This window comes from Lactuca virosa, chromosome 9 (genome assembly GCF_052849685.1).
Source record: "Lactuca virosa cultivar CGN04683 chromosome 9, Lactuca_virosa_CGN04683_v6, whole genome shotgun sequence".
Lineage (NCBI taxonomy): Eukaryota > Viridiplantae > Streptophyta > Magnoliopsida > Asterales > Asteraceae > Lactuca > Lactuca virosa.
The window spans coordinates 65,279,775-65,300,283 of NC_136434.1; the positions used below are offsets into that span (position 1 = coordinate 65,279,775).

General features: G+C 40.0%; 1 protein-coding gene and 1 long non-coding RNA gene across 2 annotated transcripts; both read right to left on the reverse strand.

Annotated features, from left to right (window-relative positions):
* Nucleotides 1-5,205: 5,205 nt before the first annotated feature.
* LOC145135582 (uncharacterized) lies at nt 5,206-6,035 on the reverse strand. The gene is made up of 3 exons (XR_013719892.1): nt 5,949-6,035; nt 5,640-5,749; nt 5,206-5,466 (listed from the first exon to the last, which is right to left on the reverse strand). It is a non-coding gene; the product is annotated as an uncharacterized LOC145135582 (long non-coding RNA).
* Nucleotides 6,036-6,619: 584 nt separating this feature from the next.
* On the reverse strand, nt 6,620-8,609 carry LOC145141451 (RNA cyclase family protein). The gene is made up of 6 exons (XM_079074740.1): nt 8,260-8,609; nt 7,925-8,074; nt 7,664-7,845; nt 7,395-7,570; nt 7,096-7,315; nt 6,620-6,995 (listed from the first exon to the last, which is right to left on the reverse strand). The coding sequence occupies exons 1-6, from the start codon at nt 8,462-8,464 to the stop codon at nt 6,786-6,788; spliced, it is 1,143 nt and encodes a 380-aa protein (XP_078930866.1). The 5' UTR covers nt 8,465-8,609; the 3' UTR covers nt 6,620-6,785.
* Nucleotides 8,610-20,509: the final 11,900 nt, after the last annotated feature.

Here is a 20,509-nt window from a genome sequence, read left to right on the forward strand (position 1 = left end):
AACTGCAAGAACTGTTATATCTCTATAAGAACACTGGCGACTTAGAAATCAATATGACTACTAGTTCTTATGGTTTCAGGTTTGGATTGACAACAGGTGGGGAATACAAAGTCAACTGCATGAGGCGTCTTATAGATTCCAAGCTGATGTCATATAAAGGTCCCACTATATGTTGGTCAAAACTCATACCACTAAAAGTCTGATGTTTTGTGTGACGTACTATATTGAACAGGATTCCCGTGGCAAAATCATTATGGACCAGGGGTCAACACATTCCAAACCAAACATGTCTCTTATGTAACAAAAACACGAATTCGGTGGAACATCTTTTCCTTCACTGCGAATTCGCTCAAACTGTTCAATTATGGATCTTTATTTGGTGTGGGTTACAGGCTAGGAGATACACTGGAATTTTGGATCTCTTAAATTTTGTCTCATGTTGGGATTATTGCATAAAAAGGAAATCGATTGGAAGTCTAGTCTTATTCTGCCTAATTTGGTTCATTTGGCTCACTAGGCATGACAACGTATTCAAAAATATCAAAGCTAATCCAACTATTGTTGCAAACAACATCATTGCCACTTCCTTTTCATGGTGCAATCACCGGAATTCTCATGGGTGCGGGAATTGGATCGATTGGAGTTGCTCGCCATTTTAACATCTAAAACTATAATTTATTGTTCCTTTTCTTTATGTTTATGTTTTTTTCTTTCCTTCTTTGCCATTTTCTTTTCTCATTGTATTTTGGTCATGGTTTAGCCACTTTCTATTCGTGTTCCCTTTTTAATGATATTAGCCATTTCCAAAAAAAAAAACGTTTCTTTTTAAAAAACGTATAAATTACTTATTGACTAGTATTTTTGGGTTTAAAGCAAATCTTGTGTAAATTATGATCAAATTATCCCCTAATGTTTTAAGATGCTAAAAACTAAAAAGTAAAAACCACTACATTTTATTATATGTTGTGTTGCTTTTTGATGATACACAATGCTTTCATATATATACAACCGTTTGAAAATTTTGGAAATCTTTGGAATAATGGTGGACAACTCAAAATTGTCACTTGCTACCTACTAGCAGGCTACTTGAAGTAGCCATTATTTGAGTTTTGTGGATCACACCAAAATAGCCACTTGGTTGCCACGTGAAAGTATCGATTCTAGTGGCGGCCAAGTAGCATTTTTCTCTCGTTGGTTTTATTTAAGTTATGAATTTTATGTCATTTTTAGGCTATTTTTCCTTTCTTTATAGCGATTTATTTGAAGACAAATGTGCTTTGTTCCTTTATTTTGGCCACTTGTAAATTATTTGTAATCCTCCTTTTGATTGTTATTAATAGAAAAAACTGCAAACAAAAAGTCCTTATATATTGGCCTCATAATCTATTTAATCCTTATATATTTTTTTTACTCAATTAAGTCCCAAAAACCGGTAATCGTATTCAATTCACTCGGTCAACATGTCATCTAACTTTTGAAAAATTATACTTTTGGCACAGATTTCAATTTTTTTTACAAATTTGGTCTAAAATTTACACTTTTGGCCCAGATTTTAAATTTTACTACAAATTTGGTCCAACTTTACCCTTTTGGTCCAAATTTCAGAATTTTGTTATGAATTCCTCCTAACTTTAGTTTTTTTACAACTTTTTTTCTCAAAAAAAAATTAAATATATTTTTTCTTTATAAAATCATATTTATACAAAAAAATATATTTTCACATAAAAAATCTTATATTTTCTTTTGTAAAAACAAATTTATATATTTTTTATAAACATCTATTTTATAATAAAAGCATTTGTATTCAAACACGTTTATATATAAAATGTATACAAATACATATTTTATAAAAATATATTCAAACATGTTTTATAAGCAAATGTATACAAACATGTTTATATATATATATATATATATATATATATATATATATATATATATATATATATATATATATATATATATATACAAACATGTTTTTGATAAAAAAAACTTCATTTGAGAAGTAAATTATCGACAATTAAATTATCCTTTTAAATGTATACTCTAAATAATAGTTATATAAGAATTAATACAATAAAATAATAACTCATATTCAAAATTCAAAAGGAATTTGATCATTCATAAAAAATGTGCGTCTTCAAATTAAAAAACAAAATTTATTGTCATACAACTTTTGTTTTCAACCCACACAATGTTATATTTTTGTTTTAAACCCAAAATAATATATCAAAATGGGTTAATTTCCAAGTTATAACTTACCATCTTACAAAGCAAATTAGATTTCACTGTTAGGAGTTTACCTTTTCATTACCTTTGTGTCAAACTTGGGTGCCCAATCATACATGTTACCGAATAAAAGTAATATTGAAAGAAACTATTTGCACCCATCATTTGGCATATGTAAAAGGCTAGTGTGTGTGTGTGTGTGTGTATATATATATATATACACACACACACACGTTTACTATGAAATAGGTGTTTGTATATAGTTTTTTATAAATATGTGTTTGTATACAAATATATTGATAACAAAATAGGTGTTTGTATTGTTTTTTTGTAAAATATGTGTTTGTATACATTTTGTTTTATAAAAACGAATTTTTATATATTTATTTACTTAATAAATACCTATTTTTAAAAATAGGTATTTCGTATACAAAAAAAGTTTTTTTTGTAAGATTTATATAGAAAATATAAGTTTTTTTTATGTGAAAATATGTTTTTTTTTCATAAATATGATTTTTTTAAAAGAAAAAACATTTTCAAAAATATTTTTGAGAAAATAAAAGTTGTAAAAAAACTAAAGTTATGATGAATTCATAACAAAATTTTGTAATCTATGCCAAAAGGGTAAATTTTTGACCAAATTTGTAATAAAGTTTAAAATCTAGGCCAAAAGTGTAAATTTTAGACCTAATTTGTAATAAAATTTGAAATCTGGGCCAAAAGTGTAATTTTTGAAAGTTGGATGACATGTTGACAAGGTAAAAAGGTTAAATTGAATACGATTACCGGTTTTTAGGACATAATTAAATAAAAAAAATATAATGACTAAATCAATTATGAAACCAATATGTAAAAACCTTTTTACAGTTTTTCCTTATTAATAATACAAACCATCTATTTCTCCACGTCGATGTACACAATCACCCTGATTGTGGAACCATGTTAAATGCGCTTGACTCATAAGTTTATTTGTTTGCAATTTACTTTTGATATATCTTATATATGTTACTCTCATTAGTAGACATTGTTATCGTATTTTCGCATCCAAGTTTGTTATTTGTTTCGTTGTTAGATTTTACACATGTTTATGAGACCAAGTGTTTGATATCTATTCGGGATATGTTTGAATTGCTAAGGTAATAGTTTGGATCTTCCATAAGATCCCCCAACATATTGTACATATTCTTTGGTATCTTGTACTAAAAAAAAAGGTGTCATAGGGTGTTTAGGAATTAGGATCAATTGAATTTAATATTTGACGTCAGGGCCGCCCATGGCAAGTTCAAAGGGTTCAACTGAACATGCCCACTAAAATTGAGGGCCCAAGTTTTTTGTCTTTGTTTTCTAGGGTAGCCATTCAGGGCGTATGGAAATTCAAATGAACTGTATGTCAATTTCATTTATGGAGGATGGATTTATACACAGAGATACAACAGAAATATGAGATATAAACTCCTATTCTAGTGGAGACTCTTGACTGACTGTTTGTGTTTATATTATACACGTTTACAATGACAATGTTGACTATTTGACTAATACCCTCCGGCAAGCTCAAGTGCGGGACGGACTTGCAGCTTGGAACGAAGAAACATAACTCGTCCCTTTCCTAACGGCTTGGTGAATATATCTGCCAGCTGGTCAATGGAAGAAACGTAGCAGATTTTGAGTTGATTTGATTCTACTTGTTCCCGAACAAAATGAAAATCAAGTGCAATGTGTTTGGATATGGTACTTATTACTGGATTTTTGCTCATGAATATTGCACCTACGTTGTCACATAGTAAGAGTGGTGGATTTGAAATGGGCGCATGGAGGTCACATAACAGTTGTTTGATCCAAAGTAATTCAGCTGTAGTATAGGCCAAGGATCTATACTTTGGATTTATAAAAAAATAAAAAAAATAATGAATTATTAAAATTGATTTTTTTTATCTTTTAAATTTAAATAAATAAACAAAATAAACTAATGAGCTTTAATTTGGGAATTTTGAAACAAAAAGGTAAGTCCATTAATGAAATTGATATTCATTTATTACTAAATTTATTGTAATTATTACATTAAATTATTATATGGTATTTTTAAAATAGAAAAACTCATAAAATGACATGTGGAAATAAAATTAATTCAAAATAACCACAAAATAACATTTGGCAAATTGAATGAGAGTGTGACATGTGGCAAAAAAACCTTCATTTATTAGAGTAGATTTGAATAGTTTTGCTCTGTTTGGCATTCAATCTAGTAGGTTTAGACGTTTCTAACTTCAGACAACGTCTATAGATTTATCATTTAGTTATATCTTAGACGCATCATCTAACAACATATCCGTGTGATTTTGTCACATATCAGACTAAGGATCTTCTGATTTCAATCGTTACTATAATGAAGATAAAAGTCTCAACACCACAAGGAAGAGATTCAGACATACGGTTGTTAACGGGGCACAAAATATATAGTAGGTTACATCTACGAATATTAAAGTGTGGAAAATAATATTCTTGTTACATTCATAATAGTTGGATGGCATCATGGGAATATATACCATTATCCATATATTGATTGTTTTAGTAATCAGTAAATAGTAGTTGTCAATAGGGATCGGAAGAGAAGATGTACACCAATGCATTTGAATTAGGAATACCAATGTTTTAATTTTCATTTTTATTTTTGGGTTAATGTGTCAGGGAAAATGATGTCCGGAGAAGAAATTATACTAGTTTCTATGCATTGCCATAAGTTGGACATAATAAATAAATAAACAAATAAATTTTGGCTGGAAAATAGAATATTGGGAAAAATTGAATTGAAAACATCTATTGTCAATATGGATGTCACATCAATAAAATATATATTGACATACCACTCACCTATGTGTTCATCAATTAACAAGTTTGTTTTAAGGTAATACTATATAATATATATGATTCATAAAAAACTTAAAAAGAGTTGTTAATTATTAATTTAGTATTTGTCCTCTACTTTATTAAGATAGAAAACACAAACGTATTGATTGAAGAGTCATAAATCTTTAATAATCAATAATCAATAACTACGTACACCAAAAGCCTTATTCATTTGTGGTTTAAAAATTGTTCAAGAATCAGAAGACTTGATAATGAAATTCTGGCGAGTGATAGGGTTTAGGACGACAGGAGGTCCAGCAGTGCGAGGCCATGCGTTTTTCATCCTCTCTGTTTCATCTTGCCACTCTTTCGACATTGTTTTTGGAGTTGTACCTTTTCAAAATATACAAATATATAACTCAATTTCTGATTATATAATTAAATAACTTTTTTATTTGAAAACATATATATTGAATCAAATCTATATGTACGTAGAGAAAATTATCTTAATAGCATACATGCACATATAATGATAAAGTTCATTAGAATAGAATAGAAATACTTGCCTCCAAATAGTTTTCTATCAGAAACGATATGGTCTAATGTGAACCCTAATGCAGTAACTCCCATGCATGCAAGAAGCATCTTCGACATCTTTCTTCCAATTCCAAATCACCTGATGAAATAAAAAATAAATAAAAGACAGATCGATCATAATTGTAATAGAAACACCCGTCAAGGCTCCACAATGTTATTTTTTGAACAACCCAATTAACAACATGAACACCCCAGAAATTTTAAAACAATTTCTTGTAAAAAAAAAGCATTATGGATGAGATCGAAAAGATAAGACATAAACCGAAGAACGCACTCACCAAACTGAAAAGGTTCTTGAGAGGAGAATGAAGCTACGGATGCTTATTACAATTAATATAAATAATAAAAATGGATGCTAATATTAGTTGTACATTTGTTACTTCTCAAGAAACTCATATGCCTATGAAATCGTCAAGATCTAACAACTTCCGTATTTGTCTTTCCCTCATTACTATATATCTATACATTTGTTATTCTTAAAAAACTCATGCCTATAAAACAGCTCTTCTTTTTTTTTTTTTTGAACAGCACATGAGTCGTTTATTGGAATGCTAGTATGATACGTGGTTGTGAAATTGCATGTGTGTGTGTGTTGGTTCAGGAAATATTGAAGAAAATTTAATGCAATAAACAATTCTTTCTTGTTTGATGATGATGATTCCACGTTTACTTTTGATTTTAAATAGAGCTACAATCTGTTTGTTTTATAAATGTGAATTATTGTTGTTTTCTACAGGGTATCAATGGGGTATCAATGGCTAGTTTGCAAGAAAATGTGTTAGTTTGTGATTAGAGCAAATGAGAAGGGAATTCGTGATTGTTTTAGGGTGTAATTGAGCCTTAAGTATTTTTCAAGCACAAGCTAAACTCGAGAGTCGAGACACTTTGATTAATTATTTAAAAACTAAAATACCATTAAACTACAATGCAAATACTTCAGAAACATTCATACAAAAGGCTGAAATCTATGATATTGTAGCCCAAATTTTACAGAAATATGCTAATCATTTGGTTCTGAAAAATTGTTCTCTCATTGGAACTCATGTCACAAGAAGCCTCAAAATAAATAAATAAAAACAAAATTCGACATAAAATGTTAAATTTGTTACAAAATCTCAAGACAATTTCCGTGACAAATTTGTCAATCCACATCCAATGCATTTAAGCATGACTGTTCCTGTCGTGGGGTCCGGCTTAATCACAAATTTAACACCCAAAAAATCTCTTATATTCCTCAATGTCTCAATCCCATAAGGCACAAGCTTTCCCACACGAATCTTTGATACATCTTGTGGACACAATGCACAAAGTAGAAACAACAAACCCTGCAACACACACACTGAGTCAGACCCAACCTCTTATCAGACGCAGTAACAAGCATATTAAACAGTCTGAATCTGACCGAGTCAGACCCAACCCTTATACCTGGTGTGAAGAATCTATGACACCACCTTGCTCGATCTCCCCAAGTAAAAGGGAAGCAATTTGCTCACCAACTTCCTCTGGTGGCATAAGTTCTTTCTTTTCATCAACATCCATCTCATTATCATCATTATCACCTCTAGCATAAGAATTTGTGGTGTCCACAGATATAAAACATCCAGATGTTGTTTCAGCCACCAATGAGATCCCATAACCAGGCGAACTACAAATCATTAAAAAACGTACACAACTTAATTAGTAAACACACTTCAAATAAAATTGAAACTAATTTTGACACATACTTTCCAGCTTGTGCACCAGCTTTATGATCAGTGAATATATGAACATCGGGAAGCAAACGATTGAAGATTCCACGAGCAGCATGTATCATTGTGTTTTCAAATTGAACTGATACTCTTGTTGAAAAACTAATTCCCCTTATTCTTTTCACCATACCTTCATCAGTCCATGTAACTGCCTGTAAAATGTAAAAAGAAAATGAGATATGAAAGATCAAAGATGTGAATTTGTATCAAATGGGGAGAACAAGAACAAGAACAAGAAGGATGACCTTTAAACTGTTGTGAACAATGGGAACTGATAGGGTAACTTCACCACCTCCTTTAGGAGCAACCCCACGGCTCTCAATCTTTAATTCTAATCCTTCTGAAGGAACTCCAAAACGTTTTAATAGAGGTAAAGTTGTTGATCTGAATGTATCAACAGATGGGTCTTTAGGATCGTTTGTTATCCCTGAAAGCAACATGTGATTGATGATGTAAATCAGTAGAATGAAATTGAGATGAAAAACATGAAGGGGGTGTAAGGTTACCTTTGAGCTTAATGGAAAGGGGTTTTTTCCCAAACAAACCAAGAACAATCAAAGGTTCCAGAAAATAGCCAATTGATCTACTCAATCCACAATCATGCTCCAGATATCCCCCACCCATCACTATCCCAGGTTTGTATTTCAACTTCGTCCCTACCAATTCAACCAGCAAATCGATTTCAAACTATCATTTGCTTCGAATGAACAGAGATTTAACTTAAACTACTATACAAATTAGCTTATATTCTCTTGAATTTCTATTTTACTAGTACGTAAACAAGAACATTCAAAAAATTGGAACATGAAATTAAAAAAAGAATAAGAAAACCTAGGATTACCAGTTTCGTTGATTTCGACATGACAATCATCGGAGATTGTCTCGAGAAGGCGGAGAAACGAGACCTCATGAGGAAGGAGTCCAGGCCAGGTGGCGTCGGCACGAATATCCTCGATTAGAATCGGTGTTGAAGCGAGAGTTGATAGAAGTAGTCGTTGCCTTAGGTTTTGACTACCTTTAAGCTTCATATACGATACCTTCCCCATCTTTTCTTCTCTTCTTTAGCTGCCGCCGATTCAAATCTCGAGTAGCGAAGGAGCGGCGGGCTGCCGGAATTTACAGAGGCGTCTTTTTTCCTTAAACCCTCGCACTTCGACAGCTGAAGAATTAAAACAAAAGGAAAAGGGCACAAATTATTTTACTGTTGGGTTTATGTGAAAGAATTGTCAACAAATTTAGTCCTTTAACTTAGACTAAGTTACATAGATAATCCCTGTTATTGCAAATTGCACTCCCGTCTGATTCTTTTTTCAATAGTCATCCGGTCCTTAAATTTCTATTTTGTTGATACTTTTGTGTATGTGATTAACTTTTGAAATGTCTAAAATATCCTTCTCGAAATTCTTTTAACATTTTATTTAGTTATTTTACTTATTATATATATCAAATATGAACCCCACCATCCATCATCTTCTTACTCACCCCATTTTGTCCAATTTTGTTGCATATATGCAAGATGAAATTGTTGCTCCGATGTGTTATGGAAAAGCTATCCAAGTTTGTGCAAATAGTATTGATGATATAAAGTTTATGTATGTGCCGTTTTCGGACAATGAATATTTCTTGTGGAAAATTTAAAGTTTCATGAAAAACATTGGGAATTTGGATCTCGACATGTACATTAAGTGTTGTTTGTTTTTTTCTAAAAAACCAATTATGACCGTTTATTGCTGCGCCGCACAGCACACGCGCAACACTTGGCCCTTCGCAACTATTTGTTTTTCAGAAGACTTTTGACTTAAAAAATGTTGTGTGTGTGTTGCGTGGCGCAGCACTTGATCCTCTGCTTCAAACTTCTTCACACCTTACTTTAACTTATTGTAGCAGTCTACACAGGTTAAAAAACAAACAAACTTTTTATTACATGTTGCAGCCGTTTGGTCCCTCTCTTCTGCTACAGTGTTGCAGAGGTGGTCTGCAGACTTCAGACATTTTCGCTTCGAAAAACAAACGGCACCTAAATTTGATGCGGTCATCATCGCGCTCACACACACATATTGAAACTAACAAACATACACATACCTTAAAAACCTACAACTTAATCAAACACATGTACACCGAAAATTAAACACAGATACTGAAAGCATTCAACCAATTATTGTCAATTACTTTGACTCCCTCTCTTCCTTCTCTACCTCTCTCCTCCCCGGGTATATAAATACGGATATACACCTCTATGTACAATAACTATACAATTAATACATAATTTTGACGTTGAGTTTTGAAAACAAAAGATGATGCTTTCAATTTTTTGGAATCGGCGAGATTTTATTAAAGACCAAACTTAGCAAGATGTCAAGCAGGCCACAACCCAAAACATGTTACAAAGTACAGAGTACGGTTTAAGAAAATACGCCAACTTTAAGGAAGGGAGCAAGTTACAAAATGCTAAATGGGTTATAACTGTAACACCTCATTTCTACTATAGCCATAGAGTGTAATATTGACTAATTACTATAAAATATGAAATAGAAATATGTTACATTTAAGCCAAAATAATCATCATAAATGTGTAGAAAACGTCAATGCGATTTCTATAAATAGATAGAACGCGTGAATCTGACTTTGTATGAAGAAGTTATGTTTCTTCGAAGTTTCGCGATTTAACCAATACGACTCAACGTATCGTAAAAAGTGAATTTTAGATAGGTTAATTATTAGTCTAAATAATCTAAACAAAAGTCGTAGCAGTCGTAAAACTGAGAGCGTGCATATAGAGAATGTCCAAATCTGACTTTGTATGAAGAAGTTATTATTTTTCCAAGTTTCAGCGCAGCTGTGTGCGACACAGAAACCGAAATCAAGTTCGGTCGATTGTTAGGAAAATCCATCTAAATGGAGAGTTGAAGATCTCATCTATATGATTTCGTCGATATGAAGACAATCGGGAACAAAATCTATAGGAAGAAGTTATGAATTTTACACGGTCGTTAGCACTATAAATGGACCAGGAGTTGCCACGTGTGGATATACAAAACGTCAAAACGTAAAAAATGGAGATCGTATGAGAGTGATATATTTTTTAAAGATATGCGATTTTACCTAGAATAAATGGACCAGGAGTTGCCACGTGTCCGAACCAGTGGCACCCTTGCCAATCACGCTTGGGCGCGGTGCGCAGGTGGTCGGGACGCGGTGTGCAGGTGTAACATCCGGATTTCTAGGTACTGTATTTATCTAATTATTTTTGAGTTTTGGAGAGGGACTCGGCGAGTAGGCGCTTAGACTCGCCGAGTAGAGCCGCGCATTGTTGGACTGGATTAATGACTGGACTCGGCGAGTCCATACGTGGACTCGGCGAGTCCACGCTGTTTAATGAAACCCTAATTTTTTGGGTTTGGGACCTATTTAAAGGCCCTTAGGGCCGTCACTTGCGGCTACCAAACCCCAGAGAGAAACCCTAAAAGAGCTAGAGCGTTTGTGAGAGGAAAGGAGCCATTTCTTGATCTTTGTGATTGATTCTTACAAGAAGGAGGTGATTCCAGCTTGGAGGTGACCAAGGAGGTTGTGCATCTGGGGATTTCGAGCAAAAGACTTCATCTTTGAGGTATTATGTCGCCCCTTTATCTGTTTTGTTGAAGGAATCCATAGATGTAGAGTTTTTATGTCTTTTATTGGAAGGAGTTGTGAGAATATGGCCCCTATTCACTTTGAGACTTCGGATCTGGACCCATAGTGGTCTAAAGAGCTCATTCCAGCTTGCTTTATGTTGAGCTATGGAGGCAATGAGCTCAGGTTGTTGTTTTTGGGGCTAAATCACCAAGTAAAGCCTCCTAGGCGTCACATGAGTGTCAAGATCCAAGCTTTACGTGATTATCAGGCTTGGGAAGGTCAGATCTATGGTTCTAAGGAACAGATCTGACCTCAGGAGGTCAATTGAGTTTGTGCATGACATGAACTCGTCGAGTCCAAGGGCGGACTCGGCGAGTAGGGTTAGGGTTTCCCGTGAATCACACTGTGAGTGACTTGTCGAATTGGGGGAATGACTCAGTGACTCAGAAGGGGGATAGAGGACTCGAGTTCACGACTGAACTCGCCGAGTCACATTTGTGCACTCGGCGAGTCTGGTCAAGGGTTGACCGTTGACTTTTGTTGACTTTTTGGGTTTGGTCAACAATGGAACTTGTGGATTGTTTGAAGGGTAAAATAGCCTTTTAGCCTTCTTAGAGGACATGTGAGAGTCTAGTCTAGCTTAGAGAGTCGTGATTGATTGAGATGATTATGTTATGTATATAGGCAGAGGCTAGATCAGTATATACACGGGCGGGATATTATCCAAGACATCCGAGGTGAGTCTTCTCACTATACATTACCTAGAGTGGTATTTGTGTGTAGACCAGAGGGTCTTGTATGCTATGTGTATGTATGAGATTATGTGCATTGTATAGACCGGACCGAAGGGTCCAACGATACAGACCGGACCGAAGGGTCCAACGAGCTATGACCGGACCAGAGGGTCCAACGAGCTACGGGACTGGAGGGTCCCGCTGAGACACATCGGACCGGAGGGTCGTATTGTAGCCTCGAGTGGAGTATGTGTTGTATGTGGTATATTGGGGAACTCACTAAGCTTTTATGCTTACAGTTGTTGTGTGATGTGTTTCAGGTACTAGTGAGGATCGCGGGAAGGCGCCGGCATGATTCGTACACACGAGAGAGGATTTATTTATATGAGATCTTGGGACATGTTTTGTGATGATACAGAGATTTATTATGATTTTGTGATTTTTATGTGGTGGAAAGTATGTTTTGAAATGAAAAATTGTTTTGAAAAAAATTGGGTGTTAGAAGTTGGTATCAGAGCCTTGGTTTGAGGGATTCGGGTGCACCTTCGGGCGTATCTGAACTCAAACTGAGGATTTGAGAGAATTTCAAAATAAAATCCACAAAATTTCATTAAAGAGTAGAATGTTTTGAAAGAGCAGAGCAGAGCAGTGTGTACGATCAGCCAGCGCCCGAACGGTGATTTCCCAAAATACCCTTACCTTATGGGTTATGAGATATTATGAGATATTATGCATGCTAGAGTAGGCTAGGTAATCATATTAGGACTAGAGTGGCCTGATTTGTGATGCCTTAGCCTAGAAATGATTTTGCTGCTATGTGATGCTTGAGAGCGAATAGGTAGCAGTGAGGAGCTGTTGAGAGGCCTACCGAAGGGTAGCCTATGCCAGTGAGATATTGTATACTTGTGATCTGGGATCGAAGGAGGAGGACTTAGAGTGAATGCTGATGCGGTGTGGATGGTAGTATAGGGCCCGTACTACTGAAGACACCGGAGCAGCGCGCACCCTAAGTAAGAATCCATTGGGTACTAAGGAGCAAGTAGGGTTGAGTTATCGAGTGCGAGTATACTCGAGCGAGTCTCTGATATCTTGTGTTGTATTTCAGAGAGACATCATGGTTGGGACGCGACACCAGCCAGGGACTAGCGAGGGGGTTGTGAGCGATGAGGAGCTCCGCCAGATGATTCATGATGAGGTGGCTGCTGCCATCCGCGCTGAGATTCCAGAGATGTTCGGGTCTATCAAGACCACGATGATGGAGGCTTTTGATGAGCGGTACGCCGCTCTTACTGATGCAGCTGTTGCTGCGGCCACCGCAGTCGTTGCTGCTGCCAGGCCGCAGGGGGGTGACTCGTTGCTGTACAGAGAGTTCAGCAACACGAAGCCACCAGAGTTTGATGGGACGCAGGATCCGATTGCTGCTATGAGATAGATTACCGATGTTGAGGGTTGTTTCTATATATGCTCGTGTCCAGAGCATCTGAGGGTTTGGTTTGCGCTGAACCAGCTTCGCTTGGGAGCGAAGGACTGGTGGAAGTTTGTGACAGCAGACTTCACTACTGCAGAGCTGACTGCGGTGACCTGGGAGAGGTTCACCACGATGTTTCGAGATGAGTATGTTCCTCCAGTGGAGAGGGAGCGATTGGCTCAGGAGTTCTTGACCCTCAAACAGGTTACTGATTCGGTTACTGTGGTTACCCGGAAGTTTCATGAGAGGGCGATGTTCTGCCCTGAGCAGGTGTCTACTGAGCAGGCACGTATGAGCCGGTACTTGGGTGTTTTGAGGAGGGATATATGGGAGTTCGTGTCGAACTCGACTTATCGGACATTTGCTGAGCTCCAGGCAAATGCCCGGAAGAGGGAGATTGAGCTGGAGACGCAGGCCAGGGAGGAGGCCGAGTCTCAGAGGGTGGATCGGCGACCGGCACAGTCTCAGCCGGCAGCCAAGCGGGCAAAGCCCGCTGATTCGAGATCTGGGGGTCCGAAGGGCCGCACTTGTGGAAAGTGTGGCAAGAGCCACGAGGGGACATGCAGAGCTGGGGTGTGTTATAAGTGTGGGAAGGAGGGGCATTATGCGAGGGACTGCCCCAAGGGATTCACGGTTTGCTTTCATTGCAACCAGACCGGCCATCGGAAGGCCGAGTGCCCACAGCTACTGCAGAGATCAGCGCAGGGATCTGCGCCTGCTGTTCGAGCTACAGAGAGTCGGCCGGCGAAGTCCGAGGCGCCGAAGGCTCGCGGGAGAGCCTTCCAGTTGACAGCGGAGGAGGTCCGCGCAGCACCCGATGTGGTAGCTGGTATGTATTCTTTCCTCGGTTTATATTGAGTTTGTGATATTATGCTTATTTTGAGGTATGCATAGGTACATTTCTTGTGTGTTCTGTACCTGCTTTGGTGTTGTTTGACTCGGGTGCGAGTCGGTCATTTGTGTCGATAGCGTTTAGTCGACACATCAGTGTTCAGCGAGAGGCGTTGAGTCGACCTCTACGAGTTTCTATAGCCGACAAGCGAGCAGTGTATGCTACTGATGTGATTCGAGGATGTGTACTCGAGATCTTCGGTGTCGAGTTCCCGATAGATCTGGTCCCGATTGCTATGGGGGACGTATGTGTCATAGTAGGCATGGATTGGTTGAGCCGATTTGGGGCTGTGATAGACTGCGAGTGACAGTTGGTGACGATACGAGACCCCAGTGGGGGAGTACTTACGGTGTACGGCGAGGGTACCCGTTCTGGCTCAGCATTTTGTTGGGCCGCTAGAGCGAGGCAGAGTCTACAGCAGGGCTGTAGTGGGTTTGTGGCTTATGTGGTGGATACGAGAGTAGATGCAGAGAGACCGAGGTCGGTCGATGAGGTTCCGATAGTGCGTGAGTTCCCGGATGTTTTCCCCGAGGAGTTGCCGGGTGTACCTCCCGAGAGGCAGGTAGAGTTCCGTATTGAATTGGTTCCTGGGGCAGCGCCTATCGCCAAGGCGCCCTATCGCCTTGCGCCACCAGAGATGCAGGAGTTATCCTCGCAGCTTCAGGAGCTGCTGGGGAAGGGGTTTATACGGCCGAGTAGCTCGCCGTGGGGAGCGCCGATCCTTTTTGTCAAGAAAAAGGATGGTTCACACCGGATGTGCATTGATTACCGGGAGCTGAACAAACTGACGGTCAAGAACCGTTACCCCTTACCGAGGATCGACGATTTATTCGATCAGTTGCAGGGAGCGTCTTGGTTTTCCAAGATCGACTTGAGATCTGGATATCATCAGATGAGAGTACGAGATGAGGATATCCAGAAGACAGCATTCAGGACTCGTTACGGGCATTACGAGTTCGTGGTGATGCCTTTCGGGCTCACCAATGCACCGGCGGCATTCATGGATCTCATGAACAGAGTATGCAGACCGATGTTGGATCGTTCGGTGATCGTGTTCATCGATGACATATTGGTGTATTCGAGATCCAGAGAGCAGCATGAGGAGCATTTGAGAGAGTTACTTGGAGTTTTGAGATCGGAGAGGCTTTATGCCAAATTCTCCAAGTGTGATTTCTGGTTACGAGAGGTCCAGTTCCTAGGGCACCTCGTTAACCAGAATGGGATTTTAGTCGATCCGGCCAAGATTGAGGCAGTGATGAGTTGGGGGGTGCCGAGATCCCCCACCGAGATCAGGAGTTTCCTCGGGTTGGCCGGCTATTATAGGAGATTTATCAAGGATTTCTCCAAGATCGTCGTGCCACTCACCAGATTGACCCGGAAGGGTGTTGCTTTTTCATGGGGCCCAGAGCAGCAGGCCTCCTTCGAGACACTTCGCCAGAGACTATGCGAAGCCCCGGTGTTAGCCCTTCCGGAGGGAATGGAGGACTTTGTGGTGTATTGTGACGCATCGATATCGGGGCTGGGAGCGGTTCTGATGCAGAGAGGGCATGTGATAGCATACGCATCAAGGCAGCTGAAGCCTCACGAGACGAGGTATCCCACCCACGATCTGGAGCTGGGGGCAGTAGTGTTCGCCCTAAAGATCTGGCGTCACTACCTGTACGGGGTTCGGTGTACCATATATACGGACCATAAGAGCTTGAAGTATTTGATGGATCAGCCCAACCTGAAAATGCGTCAGAGGAGATGGTTAGATGTGGTGAAGGACTATGATTGCGAGATCCTGTACTACCCGGGCAAAGCTAATGTTGTAGCTGATGCCCTGAGTCGCAGGGCGGAGAGTGCCCCGATACGAGATGTTTGTATGAGATTGACAGTGATGACTCCGGTGTTGGACACCATTCGAGGGACACATGCTGAGGTCATTAGGTCGGAGAACCGGAAGAGAGAGCGGGTTATCGGACAGGTATCGGAGTTCGTTACAGATGGTCGAGGACTTATGACCTTTCAGGGTCGGATTTGGGTGCCGTTCGTGGGTGGAACGCGTACCATCTTGATGGAGGAGGCGCATAGATCGAGGTTCTCGATCCATCCAGGGGCCACTAAGATGTATTTGGACCTGAAGAGAGAGTATTGGTGGCCCTGTATGAAGAGGGATGTTGCATGGTTCGTAGAGAGGTGCTTGACCTGTCGCAGAGTTAAGGCCGAGCACCAGAGACCGCATGGTAAATTGCAGCCGTTGGAGGTTCCCGAATGGAAATGGGAACAGATTACCATGGATTTTATCACTAAATTGCCGAGGACTGCTAGGGGTGTCGATGCAATTTGGGTGATTGTGGACAGGTTGACGAAGAGCGCTCACTTCCTTGCTATCAGTGAGAGCTTTTCCGCTGAGAGGTTGGCAGAGTTGTACGTGAGGGAGATGGTATCACGACATGGAGTGCCGATCTCGATCGTCTCAGATCGAGATGTGCGTTTCACTTCCAGATTCTGGAAGAAGTTTCATGAGGAGTTGGGTACGAGGCTGCATTTTAGTACCGCATACCACCCACAGACAGATGGGCAGAGTGAGCGGACGATTCAGACGCTCGAGGACATGCTTCGGGCATGTGTATTGGACTTTGGAGGGAGTTGGGACACATATTTACCCTTAGCAGAGTTTTCCTACAACAACAGCCATCATTCGAGCATTGGTATGCCACCTTTTGAGCTGTTGTATGGGAGGAGGTGTCGGACTCCCATTTGTTGGGGTGAGGTCGGGCAGCGTGTGATGGGTAGTACAGAGATAGTGCTTCAGACGACAGAGCAGCTACAGCAGGTCAGACAGAGGTTGTTGACCGCTCAGAGTCGCCAGAAGAGTTATGCGGACAGGCGCCGGTCCGAGCTCGAATTTCAGGTTGGTGACTTCGTCCTCCTGAAGGTATCTCCGTGGAAAGGAGTGATCCGCTTCAGGAAGAGAGGCAAGTTGGGGCCTCGGTATATTGGTCATTTCAGGGTGATCGCCAGGGTGGGCAGAGTAGCGTATCGTGTGGAACTACCTGCGGAGTTGAGTCAGATTCATGATACCTTCCACGTATCTCAGTTGAGGAAGTGTATCGCCGATGAGTCGGCAGTGGTTCCCGTTGAGGACATTTAGGTGGATGCGAGCCTGAACTTTGTTGAGAGGCCGATCGCGATTCGGGATAGGAGGATCAAGGTTTTGAGGAACAAGGAGGTGTCATTGGTTCAGGTCCAGTGGCAACATCGGAAGGGGTCCGAGCTGACTTGGGAGCCGGAGTTAGAGATGCGTGAACAGTACCCAGAGTTATTTGCTGAGAGAGACTTCGAGGGCGAAGTCTGATTCTAGTGGGGGAGAATTGTAACATCCGGATTTCTAGGTACTGTATTTATCTAATTATTTTTGAGTTTGGAGAGGGACTCGGCGAGTAGGCGCTTAGACTCGCCGAGTAGAGCCGCACATTGTTGGACTGGATTAATGATTGGACTCGGCGAGTCCACGCTGTTTAATGAAACCCTAATTTCTTGGGTTTGGGACCTATTTAAAGGCCCTTAGGGCCGTCACTTGCGGCTACCAAACCCCAGAGAGAAACCCTAAAAGAGCTAGAGCGTTTGTGAGAGGAAAGGAGCCATTTCTTGATCTTTGTGATTGATTCTTACAAGAAGGAGGTGATTCCAGCTTGGAGGGGACCAAGGAGGTTGTGCATCTGGGGATTTCGAGCAAAAGACTTCATCTTTGAGGTATTATGTCGCCCCTTTATCTGTTTTGTTGAAGGAATCCATAGATGTAGAGTTTTTATGTCTTTTATTGGAAGGAGTTGTGAGAATATGGCCCCTATTCACTTTGAGACTTCGGATCTGGACCCATAGTGGTCTAAAGAGCTCATTCCAGCTTGCTTTATGTTGAGCTATGGAGGCAATGAGCCCAGGTTGTTGTTTTTGGGGCTAAATCACCAAGTAAAGCCTCCTAGGCGTCACGTGAGTGTCAAGATCCAAGCTTTACGTGATTATCAGGCTTGGGAAGGTCAGATCTATGGTTCTAAGGAACAGATCTGACCTCAGGAGGTCAATTGAGTTTGTGCATGACATGAACTCGCCGAGTCCAAGGGCAGACTCGGCGAGTAGGGTTAGGGTTTCCCGTGAATCACACTGTGAGTGACTTGTCGAATTGGGGGAATAACTCAGTGACTCAGAAGGGGGATAGAGGACTCAAGTTCACGACTGAACTCGCCGAGTCACATTTGTGCACTCGGCGAGTCTGGTCAAGGGTTGACCGTTGACTTTTGTTGACTTTTTGGGTTTGGTCAACAATGGAACTTGTGGACTGTTTGAAGGGTAAAATAGCCTTTTAGCCTTCTTAGAGGACATGTGAGAGTCTAGTCTAGCTTAGAGAGTCGTGATTGATTGAGATGATTATGTTATGTGTATAGGCAGAGGCTAGATCAGTATATACACAGGCGGGATATTATCCGAGACATCCGAGGTGAGTCTTCTCACTATACATTACCTAGAGTGGTATTTATGTGTAGACCAGAGGGTCTTGTATGCTATGTGTATGTATGAGATTATGTGCATTGTATAGACCGGACCGAAGGGTCCAACGATATAGACCGGACCGAAGGGTCCAACGATACAGACCGGACCGAAGGGTCCAACGAGCTATGACCGGACCAGAGGGTCCAACGAGCTACGGGACTGGAGGGTCCCGATGAGACACATCGGACCGGAGGGTCGTATTGTAGCCTCGAGTGGAGTATGTGTTGTATGTGGTATATTGGGGAACTCACTAAGCTTTTATGCTTACAGTTGTTGTGTGATGTGTTTCAGGTACTAGTGAGGATCGCGGGAAGGCGCCGGCATGATTCGTACACACGAGAGAGGATTTATTTATATGAGATCTTGGGACATGTTTTGTGATGATACATAGATTTATTATGATTTTGTGATTTTTATGTGGTGGAAAGTATGTTTTGAAATGAAAAATTGTTTTGAAAAAAATTGGGTGTTAGAGCAGGCCTAAAATTCACCTCTAAAAGGCTCTTCAGCCCTCATTCCTCCTATGCACTTTTCCTAATATCTCTCTCTCTCTCTCTCTCTCTCTCTCTCTCTCTCTGCTTATAAGTTTGATTTCTGAGTTATTCCTTTGAGATTCTGTTATATCCTGGCTTAGCTAAGCTCTGGGCATCTAGGATCGGCCAGTAGAAGCTCTCAGTATCGAAGTTCTGCTAGCGCAAATCCCGGTTTCGCTAGAAACTCTCTATAAGTTAAGCTACGGTTACTAGGCTTTTAAGTGTAACTTATATTTCTATTCATAGTCGACATTATGAATGTGTAAATAAGATTTATCAGTAATTCCAGTCATAATGTTGATTGATCTACTTACGGGAGAGGTGTCTAGAATTGTCATGTTGGCTTAGTTGTTGGATTTCAGAAAGGCTATATCTCGAAATGGACCTGCCTCCCAACTGTCCTGCATGGCTGATCCTTATTTGATAGACCTCTCACTATTCATTGGTATTAATGAATGATCTAGCCTTTCTTTACCAGATTCCTATAGGAACTAATAAACTATAGTATTATAGGTTAATCCTCGTTGGCGTGTTGCTCGTCGATTGAATTGTCTGGTTAGCTGTAGATCCTCTGAGAAAATTGTCAATGTGGGTTCTTCTCACTATATTGTATACTCCATTATGTATCCTTTGTATGTTAGGATATAGTTTCCATGTAGTATGCAATTAGGAAATTAGACTAGGATAGTTAGTTTCATGTTATGTGGACTGTTTCTATATGTATGTTGTTATATATGTTGAGTTGAGGGCATACCAGCCTTGTGATGAAGGCGAATAGACTCGGGCGGACTAGCTTTATGCTAAAGGCCAAAGGAAAGCGGACCAGCTACATGTTGAAGGCTATATAGGGCTGACCAGTTATATGATGAAGGCCAAGGTGTTGACCAACTATAAGCTAAAAGCCGATATGTGTATTGTTAACGTATCAATCTAGGAATACGTTAAAGATAACGGAGCAGTTATCTAAAGGAAGACCTATCTAACAGTCTCTACCCAGCATAAGTGCTAGGCCTGGGCCCTCGCCCTTGTGGCCTCGCACTTAGACCCCGGCGCTCTAGCGCCAAGGTCCAACTCAGAACAAGAAACTGCGGTCTATAGCAAGCCAAAACAGTACTAACCGCTCCCCAGAGCGACAAGTGTAACGCTCATAGCGCTGCCCTTCGGTAGTTCTGCACCAATAGCAGATACCCACTAGTGGTGCACAGTTATCCAATAGGACGCCTATGCGTCCTGTCAGCCCAAATAAGACAAAAGGTATTGTCGGGGACATGCTCCCACGACGATAGGTATAAAAGAAGCCCTTCTTCTCCAGAATAAGG

Excerpts from the sequence above, each read along its gene's own strand:
- LOC145141451 (XM_079074740.1), bottom strand. The coding sequence starts at position 8,464 with ATGGGGAAGGTATCGTATATGAAGCTTAAAGGTAGTCAAAACCTAAGG. Across the intron at positions 8,075-8,259 it reads TGTCGAAATCAACGAAACTG|GGACGAAGTTGAAATACAAA; the intron begins GTAATCCTAGGT and ends TTGAATTGGTAG. Across the intron at positions 7,846-7,924 it reads CCTTTCCATTAAGCTCAAAG|GGATAACAAACGATCCTAAA; the intron begins GTAACCTTACAC and ends TGTTGCTTTCAG.